Raw genomic sequence first — 14544 nt, 5'->3', positions numbered from 1 at the left:
GGCTTAATGTCACCTTACGATAGCAAGGTGACATTAACCCCTTATTACCCCATATCCCACTGCTACATGGGAGTGGGAAGAGAGGGGCTAAGTGCCAGAATTGGCGCTTCTTACAGATGCGCCATTTCTGGGGCGGCTGCGGACTGGTATTTGTAGCCGGGGGGGGTCAACATCCATGGCCCATCTCTAGGCTATCAGCCCGCAGCTGTCTGCGTAGCCTTTCTGACTATAAAATATAGGGGGACCCCACGTCATTTTTTGGGGGGTCCCCCTATTTTAGTAGCCAGTAAAGGCTACGCAGACAGCTGTGGGCTGATATTCATAGCCAATATAGCCAAGTATTGGCCCCCGGCCGTCAGCTTTCCCCCTCTGGCGCAGAAAATTGCACGGGATCCCACGCCGTTTATTTCTGATTTTTTTTAATTAACCGCTCTTTAAGGCCTCTTTCATACTTGGGTCGACGTACCGACGCACATTGTGAAATTTGTGCATGACGTGGGCAGCGGATGCAGTGAACAGAGGAGAATGATGAGTTATATTAAAGTCCAAATGAGGATAGCAGGTGGGAGCTTTTGGGACTCTTACTTCCATCATCCGACACCAGCTACCGCTAATAATAGTGACAGTAGAAGCGGATGATCAGGGTATTCCTCAGCCGCTACCTGCGATATAACAAAATAAATGAATGAAAAACATAATGTAGGTTCCCCTTTGAATGATGAGAGCCGTCTTCAGCACCCACCGCCGGGGAACAGTGCTTACTGTAGTGCTTCTTTCCCGGCAGCCATCCGTGTGGTACTGATGCGGCACACGGGCGGCACATGGTCGCCACACATGTGCCACAAGTATTACACACACGGACACATGAACATGAATATCTCCGTTACCGTTTTTTCCAGTACCGGAAATAAACGGACATGTGAAACCGGCTTAACACACAGCCATCACCTGCCATGTATAGGGTGGGGTGAGCACACTCCATATAGCCGCTTTCATCATTTGCCGTACATGTACAGCGATTGTCATGAAGGGGTTAAAAAACCAATAAACTTCACGTGAGTGAATCTTATCTTTTTACACAAAATGCACAAAAATCCATGAATACCATTCACACAGGTATACAAGTAATGCTTTCTGAAAACATCCTCTCATATTTTTCTCTAAAACTTTATACATCTCTGCTTCGGATTAACTAAGAAGTTTATATTCAGTAATACAACTCTAAATGTCTTTGTTAAAAAAAGTTTTTGAAGCAGAATTTGACAGCGGATGTGGGTTGTGTAATTACTGCACTTGCCAAGTTGCTGAATTCCCTGCTCGATTGTTATTGTCACAGCACAGCCTACACCTTGTCACATATTTCTATATACATAATACACTCTCCAAGTAAGTGCCTCATCAAAAACTTACTTAAAAGAGTTTTAAGATTCATTTATTCTGCTTCATTTTAGTTTTAATTCTGCCCATTGTCATGTGTTCAGTGTAATCCAATTGCTGTTGAATTATATTTCATAATGTTTAGCATGAGATTGGGGGTCATATACAATACTTTGAGTATTGGTAAGCCAGTTGTGTCCTTTAGTTCCTTTTGTATAATTTTAGAGAAGATTCTGGTTTTGCTAAATATCTGCAATCATGTGCCAAGGCTCATTAAAGGGAATCTGTTAATAGGTATTTGCTATTCCATCTGAGAGCAGCTGTCATGACTCAGCTGTCGGGTGACCCAGGAACAGGAGCTCCTTCCCTGTCCCTACCACTAGGGGGCGCCCTAGCTTATCCTATTCCCTGGGATACTTCTGAAGGTGAAGATGACGGGGCCGCCACCCTTGCCTTATCTCCTGAGTTCATCCTCCATCTGTTCTCTTCCACTACCAGGGAATAGAGGCGCTACTGTGCACCACAGTACACCAACCCGACGAACAAGGCAACACAAACAAGGGTAAACTAACAACACCAAGCATACAAATATTCACTCTCATATAACAGAGGAATGTACTAGGGAGTGGAGGACGGGGGAAAAACCAAAGTAGGAAAAATAGGGAATTGTCACACTTACAAACCACACAACAGTCACAGATAACTCCTCCAAAACTCCTTCTCATATGAACACCTCTCCTCCTAAGCCATCCATCAAATGCTACTGTAGCTCTGACATGGATTTGAATCAGGACCCAGATTATAAAGGGGATAGGAGTGGCCAACTGAGCTCAGCTGAGAGCTCAGAGATTCCAACATGGCCGATTAACCCCTGTTCTGCCTAAAGAAATAAACACCACTAAAATGAAGGAGAAGTGCTTCTTCTCAGCACAAGAGTAGGAGCAATCAGACACTGCGGTCTTCTGGCTCCTGTCTGTTGCGGTAACCTCGTGACAGCAGCATAATGTAGTAGCAGAGATACTGATTCCAGCAATGAATCACTTACTGGGCTGCTTGCTGTGGTGTTGATAAAATCTGTTGCAGATCTACCAAATCTCCGAATGCTGAGCTCTGTATAACCCCGCCCACACCACTGATTGGCACTGGCAGCTTTATGTGTCCACTATGCTTGGCTGTCAATCATCAGTGGAGGCGGGATTACACAAAGCTCATGTATATGCTTCATTACCTGGCAGCAGGTTTACTAGTCCTCTAGTGATTTTTATCAAAATTACAGCAAGTAGCCCATTAAGCGACACTTCGCTGGCGTCAGAGTCTTTGTCTTTACATTATGCTGCTGTTAGATTAGGTAACAAAAACCTGATGGCATATTCTCTTTAAATTATTGGGTACTGCATGGTAGAAGTAGCTGTCTCCAATAGATGGCACTTGATAGCAAGCTTTCTTCCTAATGGAGGAAAGCAAATTTACTCGCCTATTTCTGGAGCAATACCTGTCCTGTAAAGGTCGCCATATACATTACTTGAAAGTTATCCAAAACAGCTGCTCCTGGTGGGATTGGCCAATCATCTGATGTATATGGATCCCCCCAAACTCTCTCCTTACCCTCCACAAATATTGTCAGTGGAAGGATCAGGCTATTGAAATTATAAGATGGATGAATTTATAATGCACAGATACCTTTCTTTCTTTCCTTTCTTCCTATTGAAAACACCTAAATCCTCGACCAAGTAAAGCATCCATGTTTATGGCAGTCAGAGATATTGCTAGGAATATTGCAGCATTTTTGCCTTCTGATACAAGTCTTAGCTGTTTCTTTCATGGAAATAGAGTTCCGATGCGCTTTTCTCTTTATAATTTGGAGGAGCAAATTTATGTCCATCCCCTGGTCTGATGAACTAATGGCTCTAAAGAAGCACTCTTCCCATCAAAGTTTTTATCCACTTAATATATTGAAATCATCATATTATATAGCACTGTGTACTTACACTTGCTCATTTTGCCCTTTCGCCCAGGTAATTCTTCTCTTTTCCACTAGGTCTATGACATCATGGGGTTAAAAACAGACTAGCTGAACCCTTCTAAGATCTATGTAGAAACAGGAGGTCAATTTTTCTTGCATGAGTCATCATTAGAATAATTTTACAACACTGCAAAGTCCCTGACAGCCCAGTTCCACCTCCTCTTCGACTCCTGACTCATATGCTCCGTTACTCCCCTCTGCAAAGGACTTTACATTGGTGCAGAATTGTAGTTCTAATGATGACTCATGCAAGGAAATGAAACTTCCTGTTTCCACATAGAGATTAGAAGGACTCGGGTTGTCTATTATTATTCATTATGTGATATCATAGACCTAATGGAAAACACAAGAATTAACTGGATAAAAGACCAAAATGAGCAGTTGTATGTGCACAGTGTTATACTTGTATAATATGACGACTGCAATATATTAATAGGATAAAACCTTTGATAAGAGTGCTTCCTTAAGTAATGTATCTTACTGTTAGCTTAGGTCACTAGATCTGCGGTTGGATCAAGATTTGCTGCTTATAGGTCATGTAAAAACCGTCTAACATGCTTCACTCAGTCTAGCTGTTTGGTTTATTTTCAAAGTGAATACATACAAATTAGAGCAAGATAAAGCCATATTGTTATTATAAGAGTCTCAATATTCACCTCCGGGAATAAAGCCTAGTATTAGCCGCAGCATTAGGCTGGATTAAATAGATCAGTATCATCTTTTGTGTAAAGACCAGACATGTGGAGGATATGAGAACTGGGCAGGTGGGTGAAAATAATGATAAAAGGCAGAGTCAATTCAATGACTAATGTATTTTAGCAGATGGCTATTGATTGCCTGGCATTGGGTATGGTCACAATTAAAACAAAATGAAGTTATGTTGCTGATCCTGTAATAAAAGGGGGATAAGTAATTGAACCATGTGAGTGGGCTCTGATCTGAGCACTGTCTACAAATAATATTAGTGGAATAGATAGCGTTCATGAAAACTAAGCTGTGAAGCTTATTTAATACAGTCGCTGGTTCACTAGTTCACTGTTGCGCTCATATGTATTCTCCTTATCACAGCAAACAGCTGTTAGCAGGAAGGTTCTCTTGTGACAATCTATTACTCCGGATGACATCCACGGCCATACCTTTGTTACCAAACACAGCCACAGATCAATGGAGGTAGGAAATAACCAGCTCTGCAAATATAGGATTCAGATCCCGCGCTGACACCCTGCCTGATAGGTGCAAAATAGTGATGATAATAATGATTAATAATAGCAATATTTCTAATGCTAATAAAAACAATATTATTATTATTATTAATAATAATAATTGGGGCTGCATGATATAACAGTATTTTTTCTCATCGAGAAAATCAGTCCGATTATGCTAATCATACTCTGATCAGAGTGTAATCATAGGGTGATACGATTTTATCAGATGATGAAAGGATGGAAAAAAAGATTTTCTTCTTTATTCAGTCAGCCCATCGAAATTAGGCCACACTCAGATGTCATCCGAGTCTTGTCCTATGTTTTCGACTGACTCATTGTCTTGCATGGCCGATTGCAATCCGAATAGCGGAAACAAATGTTGCATGCTGTGATTTTTTCCTCGGACAGACTCTGTCCTTTAATCATTGCACATCAAGTGGCTTTTTGATTAAGGGCCCGGTATAAATTTGACTAAAGTCAGCTGATCCCACCGTTATTGAAGGTCTAATATGTTTGGGGGCGCCGGCAAACTGATGATCGGGAGAGATGTCGATCACGCATATCCGACTGCTGATCACGTTGTCAGTTTGAAGCTTTCTCACAGAGAACACAGGAGTGATCAGCCGAACGAGCGTTCCTGTGAATGGAGAAAAAGGAGAAGAAGTTCTAGTTTCTAGTAAAATATCAAATGTAGTCTTTATTCCATCAAGGTTTAAAAAATCAGAGACACAATGGTCAGCAAGCAATGCGTTTCGAACACGGTTGTTCTTTGTCAAGCTTCAGTTCAAAACGCGTTACTTGCTGACCATCATGTCTCTGATTTTTTAAATCTTGATGGAATAAAGACTACATTTGATATTTTACCAGAAGCTGGAACTTCTTCTCCTTTTTCTACATTTGCCAACACGAGTGGTCAGCTCGTGGTTCTGTTCATACTGGATCCTTATTTTCCCTAATGGTGAGCTGGCATTACTTTCTTTTTCTTGTGGGACTGACGGCTGAGATGACTATCGGCCAAACGATTATCTGAAGTACCAGTTGGCCGACTGCCATTTAATGGTCGGCCTTAGACGTTGCCTATCTTCTTACCTACGTAGTTACTTTAGTGTGCCACAAATTAGTTTTTCTGTATATTTCGAAAATATGTTTGATCCTTTGTAGGTTATGGTAGAGATGTTTATATCCTGTAGATATAGATCACAGAAGCAGTGAATTATCACACGTAAGTTTTTATGAAATATTGACTGAACAGGACAAGCATGTCTACTGTGTGGCCAAGGGCTACCACGTGGCCCGACAATTCATAGGTACAGTCTCGTACAGACTATGCATGGTTCATGGGTCACTGGCTGGATAGACAACCATTGCTGCTTTGTGATAACACATTTGGTAATTGTGAATTTCCTTCTTTCTTGCAGGGAGTATAGTGTATCTGGGAATGATGGTTGGAGCATTCTTCTGGGGAGGCCTAGCAGATAAAGTGGGGCGGAAGCAATCTCTCCTGATCTGTATGTCTGTCAATGGATTTTTTGCCTTTCTGTCCTCATTTGTCCAAGGATATGGATTATTTCTACTCTGCCGATTACTTTCTGGATTTGGGTAAAACGATATTTCTTTTTTGAAATTTTTGAATGTTTTTTGCTTGGATCTTTAAGTAATTTCTAAACTTTTTTTTTATATGAAAAATACACATTTTTGTGTACCTAAGTAGTTCAGTTGATAAGTTAAAATAAGTTAATAAGGTATGGTGTCTAATACGAGTGTTGACATTAAAGTGGCCCAGGAAAAGCTTAGACTCTGTTCACATGACTGTTTATCGTTTCTGGTTTTTTTGTTCCATTTAGAACAGATAAATTGAACCGATAAACGGAATTAAGATCCTTAAGACTTTCCTATTTCAAACGAAAGTAAGGAGTCCACATTGAGTTATGTTAAAGCATTCTGGATTTTATTTGTTTATTTTTTACTTTTAGAACAGAAAGTCCTGCATGCGGATCTTTTTCTTTCATTCTAAGGGCTCGCTCACACCACTGTATTTTCTGTACGAATGCAATCTAACAAAACATCAGATTGCACTTGGACCAATGTTATTCCATGGGGCTGCGCACATGTAAGATGTAAGAGACGGTCCGAGTAAAAAATCGCTGCATATCTGAGTTTGATCCCATATTCGGATCGCACTCAGTCATGCAAGTCAATGAGTTCGTGAAAAACATTGTACTGGATTTCATTTGAGTGCAGGCCAATTTTCATGCACTGACACAATGGAGTAGATGGAGAAATTTTATTCTCCATCTTCTCCTCATACGAGAGAATCAGCCAGATTCTCTCGCATAAAAAAATCTACGTTCGTCTGATCCAAGCCTAAAAATACAAAACATACGCAAACCAGACAGACTGATATAAATAAACTGTGGCCAATTTTATTGTAAAATACGTACAGGATGCTGATTCTATTTTTATGTGCCATACAATTATTCTAAGCAAACAGACAAATTTAAAAGACAAATTGACATGTGAACCTTAAATAATGTGCACAATTTTTTTTTTTACTTAAAGGGAACCTGTCACCCCCAAAATCGAAGATGAGCTAAGCCCACCAGCATCAGGGGCTTATCTACAGCATTCTGGAATGCTGTAGATAAGCCCCCGATGTATTCTAAAAGATGAGAAAAAGAGGTTACATTATACTCACCCAGGGGCGGTCCCGCTGCGATCCGGTCCGATGGACGTCGCGGTCTTGTCCGGGCCTCCCATCTTCTTACAATAGTGTCCTCTTCTTGCATTCACGCTCCGGTGCAGACGTACTTTATCTGCCCTGTTGAGGGCAGAGCAAAGTACTGCAGTGCGCAGGCACCGGGAAAGGTCAGAGAGGCCCATCACCTGCGCACTGCAGTACTTTGCTCTGCCCTCAACAGGGCAGACAAAGTAAGCCTGCGCCGGAGCTGCAGCGTGAAGACAAGAAGAGAACGTCATCCTATGAAGATAGGAGGCCCCGGACAGGGCCGCGACGCCCATCGGATCGGACCGCCCACCCAGGTGAGTATAATCTAACCTCTTTTTCTCATCTTTCAGGATACATCGGGGGCTTATCTACAGCATTCCAGAATGCTGTAGATAAGCCCCTGATGCTGGTGGGCTTAGCTCATCTTTGATTTTGGGGGTGACAGGTTCCCTTTAAAGTCATAAATTGTGGGTTAAACATCATTTTTTGAATTTCATTAAAATGTTGCCCCTTTGTCTTCTATAGCTTTCTGTTGCACTGTCTATTGATAGCTGCAGAATGAGTTATCTGAGAATCCATCAGTCCTGAAGAGTTTGTAATCCTTATTTGTATTTTTTTGTGAGCTCCTCCTTACTGATTTATAACCACAGACGACATTAACGTTGAGTTAATAAACTAGCTGAGAAAAGCTAAGAAAAAGACAGATATAAGAGTTGTTAAAGCCTGTTAAAGCCAAATGGCTCATAATTTTTTAAAAAAACCAAATCCCAAAATTTTAGCCCAAAATACATGCATTTAGGTAAAAAAAAATAGTTCATATAAGCGTCCATATCCTTTACGACACTTTTATACCACTAGCCGGACAAGCATTTGCAAGAACACTAATATAAGTGTGGCACTGATCAGTCATTTATAGGCTCCTTGTATATTTCATACCACCTAAACAACTAATAGTTAATGGCACATGATGAGCTAACTTGCTTGGAGAAGGTGTTATCGGATCTTGCTCTTGTGCTAACAGAGTGTCTTCAGCATGCTCTTAAAATGTAACTGCATGTCTCACTGCTGATAGACAGCCACAACACATGCTGAGATTGCCTAACAAACAGGCCATCCCTGTTCAGTAGCGTTTTTTTGGTTCAGGTTTTGAAAGATGCTTTTTGGAAAAAGAAAATGCATGCCACTTCCTTAAAGGGAATGGTATTAACCTGCAGATATAGGGTTAATCTGCAGGCTAACACTGTTAGGAAGGTGTCCAGCCACCATACTGAAAGCCCGGCTTTAATCAACTTTATTCCTCCCAGAAGCCACCAGCTCGCTGTCATACGGGCATGTAAGGGGATGAATGAGTGAGAAGACACACATAGTAATGCCTAATCCAAGTATCAGCAAGTGAACATTGCCATCTGCTGACTAAAGATGATAAGAAAGAAGAAAGCAGAGATAACTACATTATTAGAAACTGAAGAGCGAAGTGCACATCTCCAGATGGAAGAGATTGGAGGAGATGCCAGGTCAGCCGACAGCTGTGGAACAATTAATAATTCTAAAGGGGCTGGAAAGACTGAGAAGGAGAGAAATTGGCGCCTGGACCTGTAGCACGATGGTCGTCTGAGCCGCAGAGTTGGCTTATAGCCGCCATTACGAGAGACTAGACCTGACTGAAGATCCAATTGACCAGACTCGAATGAAGATTTGAGAGAACAGAACTGGGTAAAGACCCACGAGACCAGACCCGAAGATGAGAGACCCAAGTCATGTCAGAAGACCCATGATGGTTGGGCTGAGAGGGACATTTGTATGAGCCACAACCTCCAATGCAAACGTATGGTACAGAGAGGAGAAAAATAATCGGGGCTGTTCTGCAGGAAACGGAGTCAGCCAGTGTGTTCGGTATGCCGAACTACCAATTGATATGAGACTTGTGGCCTAACGGGGAGAAACATAGATTCCTGTGGGGGCCTGTATGACACTTTATATCACTTTGGAAGTGGCGATGGGTCCGTTGGTGATGCACCCTACATCGAAGAATTAGGACCAAGACATTACTTACGACAATAGTTGCTTAGTTGTGAATATAGAGTGGTGGTGTGTAAATACTATTGTATGTTGTATTGTATATACTGTGTCTATCCTATTTAGTTGTATTATCATGTTATTAACTTGTTATAATTCAGTGTATTGCCACAGCTTATTTCTTTGCCTTTGATATTGTAACATAGGCACTAAGTACCTATATATTGGTGTTAATCAAATAAATAATTGGTAGTTAAATACCACTGTCTCCTCATACTCTGCGCCATTGCATCCTTGTACCTGTCAACAGGTGTGCCGCCACAGTTAACAGTGAGAGCAGGATCTGTAAGCATGCCTCAACACTTTGACCTCAGGACAGCAGCACTATAGTGCATCAGTACAAAGCTGGCTGTCAGTCAGTGCTGCGGCATGCTTACATCCTCTGCTCTGAATGCTTTGAACTGTGACTGTACCTGCATCAGCATGCCTGTTGACTGAAAGCAGGTGGCTCGAAGGAGGTCTAAAGATAATATTCTCTTTAATGCACGCTTTTAGTATGGTGGCTTGCACCTTTCTAACGTTACTATATCTGCCGAATAGTGGCATTTTCCAACGTGACGTGATACCTTCACAGCAATTGCTGTAAAAAATGTTTCAGCGAAAAAACCTCTTCCAAAACTCTTCAAAAACGTGCCAGGAAAAAAAAGACTCCTCCAAAAACTCCACAAAGTTTTTGTGCAAATGATGTTTCTTGAGGCATTTTTTCGCATGGCTGCTGGTGTTTTTCTAGAATTTTGGGGGCTTCTTTTTTACTGGTGGTTTCCAGAATTCTCTATTTTACTCCATTTAACAGTGAATACAATCTTACCCACTGCTCCAGGCCATGATGTGGTTTCTGTTTCATGCCAGCTCTATGTTCTGTGTCTCTGCTCTGTGCTTGCTTCATGGCTATGTGTATAGGGGGCCGGTGCCTGAACTCTCTGGTTCTTATAGGAATCAGGTGCATCTGTCTAATCAGTTCCTGACCAATTATCAAGAGGCCTCCTGTATATAGTGCAGCTCCACCCTGTGGTCTGGGCCTGTGCAATGTGTTAGCTCAGTTAGTGTTTAGCTGCTGAGTTTGCCTGGCCTTGCTCTGAGTTACTCCCTCTCTGGAGGCTTTTCTCTGTGCTATTGCCTTGATCTTGTAGTCCGCCCTCCAGGAGGCAGAATATCCTGGTCCCTGTGTCTTTGTCCCTGTGTCTTGTTCCATTGCCTTGTCTGTACTTTGTCTTTTCTCGGTCTCCTTGTCTGTGGCTTCCTTCCCTGCTTTGTCTTTCTTTGTGTTCTCAGTCTGCTTACACTCTGCACTCAGACCTTGCTTCGCACTCTCTGGCTTTGCTCTGTGGCTCCGCTCTTTGCGGTTCTATCTGGCTCCGCTCTTTGCGGTTCTATCTGGCTCCGCCTCCTGTGTTTCTGCACTTGGCTCTGTCTCTGCTCTTGGCTCCGCCTCCAGCGTCTCCGCTCTTGGCGTTACCTCCAGCGTCTCCGCTCTTGGCTCCGCCTCCAGCGTCTCCGCTCTTGGCTTCGCCTCCAGCGTCTCCGCTCTTGGCTCCGCCTCCAGCGTCTCCGCTCTTGGCTCCGCCTCCAGCATCTCCGCCCTTGGCTCCGCCTCTTGCGGCTCCGCCCTTGGCTCTGCCTTCTCCTTCTCTTCTCTTAGTTCCACCTTCTACTTGTTACTTAGTCCTCCTGTCTGTACAGGCTCCTACCTGTTTCTCATACCTGCCTGCAGACCGGTCCCTACCGATTCTTCCTATGTTCCAGCCGTACCCGCCTGCCTACCAGAGAGCCAGCCGTGTCCGCCTGCTCGCCAGTGTCTCTGTTGTACCCGTCTGCCTGCCTGTGTCCCAGCCGTGCCCGCCTGTCAGCCAGAGTGCCAGCCGTGCCCGCTCCGTTCTTTAGTGGGATCAGCAGCCACAGCCAGTCACCACCCTGGAGTAGCACCTGGCAGCTGCCTGCTGCACAAGCCTGACCTCACCATCTGAGGCTCCAGTGAAAACCCAGGCAGCTGTCATAGTCACGCCCCCTCCAGGGTAGTCTGGTTTGTGGCACAGTGGGGTCACAAACCACCCCCGTATGCCCGCGCCATTCAGTCTGGGCGCGTGCGTGACAATACCCAAAAATAAGCATTCTCTAACGTGGTTTCCACTCATCATTTTTGACCGCCTCAAGGAAGCTCTATGTGCACATAGACTTACTCAGTGTCTGTATCAACATCTAATATTACTCAGTATTACCCAGTACTAGGTCACCACTACAACTACTGTTGTGCATTCGCCCAGACTTTCTGTTGGAGCAGTAACAAGTGTGTTAATGTTGGATTGCAGCCAGGAGCTATACAGTAAGTGCACCACTGCAAATTAGCATAAGGCCAATGAATTCCCATGGAATGGAGACAGCTCAGTAATGAATATATTGATAACTGACTTTCTTAGAGGCATATTGATCGTATGTGGTTTAATTAAATGGAGTCATTGATTGTGATTTGTGTGGTTTGAAGCATGTGAAAGAAATGACAATAACTCCACACAGTATACACTGTCTGCTTATTTCTAGACTATGGTAGGCTGTTTCTGTCATTGGGTTGTATGTTAGTCTTGCTCCATTCAGCAAATAATGGGTAAATATTTTTTTTCTGTGTAGTGCAAGTGACATGATATGAAGTCAATATAAGAGGCTGATTGGATGTTACTACTTACTGATTTACACATTTTATTAAAGCTAATAAATAACAGACTTCCTCTGGATCATTGGAGCTATACATACAGCAAACTGCATTAATATTTTCCTTAATAGTTTATTTAATTGGCTCCCTTCCCAAGTAATAAAACTTACACCCAGTTCTTATAAATGATCCTGTTCTCCTCGCCATATCAGCAATTTGGGCTTCAGAGATGCTCATCTTATGTATGGTGGTGCCTCAGCCATATGTTATTTAAACAGGTTGTTCAGAACAATTTTTTTCACTTAATATCTTAATGCTATTTATTTTAGTGTGGTAGAAGAAATCCAGCTCAACGGTCTAAAATCTTCAACTTTATTTGCATATGTTTAATGTGACAGGGTTTCGGCAACAGATGGGAGCCAGATGACCGCAGCGTCAGATTGCTCCTACTCCTGCGCTGAGAAGAAACACTTCTTTTAATGGTGTTTATTCCTTTTAGCAGAATAGGGGTTAATCTGCCATGTTGGGAAACCCTGAGCTCTCAGCTGAGCTGAGTTAGCCACTCCCATTCCCTTTATAATCTGGTCCTTATTCAAATCTATGTCAGATCTAGCATTTCCTGCATGGCTTAGGAGGAGAGGAGTTCATATGAGAATGAGTTCTGGGGGAGGTATCTGTGACTGTTGCGTAGTTTGTAAGTGTGGTAATTCCATTCTCACCTCTACTTTGGTTTATTCCCTTTCCTCCACTCCCAGGTGCATTCCTCTTTTATATGTGAGGGAATATTTTGTATGCCTGGTGCTTTCTGATAACCCTCATTTGTGTTGCCTTGTTTGTTGGGTTGGTGTACTGCAGTGCACGGTAGCGCCCCTCTTCCCTGGGTGGGGGAAGAGAACAGACGGAGGGCTAACTCAGAAGATAAGGCAAGGGTGGCAGCCCCATCATCTTCACCTTCAGAAGTACTCCGGGGAATAGGACAAGCTAGGGTGCCTCCTAATGTCAAGGACAGGGAAGGAGCCCCTGGTCCCAAGTCAACCAACAACTGTGTCATGACATTTAAAACTTCTACACATGCATCATTAGTCCATAAATAAGTATATCTGCAAGTTTCTGGTACCCTCAGCGCTCTAACTCATGATGTCATAAGTAACGGTGCTGAGAGCACCAGAAACATGTAGATGTTCCTATCTATGGACTAATAATGCATGTGTAGAAGTTTTAATATATAAAGAAAGTTGACGATGTTATACAGCTGAGCTGAATTTCTTCTACCACATTATGATAATTATAATTGGTATCAGCAATATTCATTCTGTGCTCCGGTGGGACTAGGCAACTGCAGTGTGTTGGCTTTTTTTCCTTTTTCCAATTTGTACAGGGTGGCCAAAAAGGCATTTAACCATTTCAAATTAGAATAACTATTTTATGTATTTAAAATTCACATTTATTCTTTTATAAACAATAAATTTACTTCTTGGAAATTATTTTGAATTAGATTTGTAGGATATGTCCGAAAGGTCGGGTGAGCGTGGAGGCCAATAGAATTCAAAGTTTGGTGAAATTATCCCCTGTCCAAAAATTTGCCATGCAAGCGTTTTGTACCTCATCAAAGAAATAAGGACCAAGAATTCTTTCTCTCCTTATACCATACCAAACCATTACTTTTACAGTTTCCCCCAAATTTTAAATTCTGTTAATTGACAAACTTGTTTAGATGAAAGTGGGCCTTGTCACTCATAACAAAATTGTTAATGAAATTATCTTCTTGCCTTGTAAAATCTTGGATCTGGGCGGCATATACTAATTTGACCAATAATTTTCTGGCTTCAATTGCTGCACCTGTATTCTATATGGGAATACAATCATCGTCCTTTGAATCCTCTACAGTAAGCTTCGGGATACACTCAGCTGCTGGGATCGCCTTCAGATTGATATTGAAAATGTTGAATGCAAGCACAATTCATCGCTGTTTTTGTTGATAAAATTGGATTATTTTTACTTTTTAGTCTGTCATAAATTTCTCCATAACTATTTTCCAAGGATTCCAAGGATTCCCATATAAATAATCTGGAAAAAAAATTAATAGCAAAATAGTCAATATATTTTAAAATGGTCTACTGACTTTTGGGCCACCTGTTAGACAATTTCATACCATACTCTCCTAATCACGTTCTCATGAAGCCACTGCTCTCGCTATGGGTCACTTTATTGGGTGCCGTACATCATGCACATCATTTTAAACCTCTCAGACCTCTGTCCAATGTATGTGATATCATAACTTAAGTACATGCATACATGGGCAGTCTGAAGTGCTCTTCCTTGCAGAGCATGTACGCTTTTTGAACCTCCGATGTGCTGAGAACAATGGCGCTGCACCTTTCCTGATTTGGGGAAGGGTATGTATGTTAAAAACAAATCGTGGCAAAAACAGCTCACTATGTGAACACTGCCTAAGCCTTCATTTTACCAGACTTTGAAAGCTATTTCAGTTGCC

The 14544-nt window shown here is 42.3% G+C and overlaps 1 protein-coding gene across 1 annotated transcript in view; it reads left to right on the top strand.

Moving 5' to 3' along the window:
- Positions 1-14544, top strand: part of SV2C (synaptic vesicle glycoprotein 2C) — a 364181-nt gene that overhangs the window by 209856 nt on the left and 139781 nt on the right. The window contains exon 3 of the mRNA XM_069750127.1: positions 6024-6204. Within this exon, the coding sequence (XP_069606228.1) occupies positions 6024-6204 (181 nt within the window). The remainder of the gene's footprint in view (positions 1-6023; positions 6205-14544) is intronic.

This window comes from Ranitomeya imitator, chromosome 1 (genome assembly GCF_032444005.1).
Source record: "Ranitomeya imitator isolate aRanImi1 chromosome 1, aRanImi1.pri, whole genome shotgun sequence".
Classification (NCBI taxonomy): domain Eukaryota; kingdom Metazoa; phylum Chordata; class Amphibia; order Anura; family Dendrobatidae; genus Ranitomeya; species Ranitomeya imitator.
The sequence above is the reverse complement of the archived record's forward strand: the minus strand, read 5'-3'. Positions and strand labels throughout refer to the sequence as shown.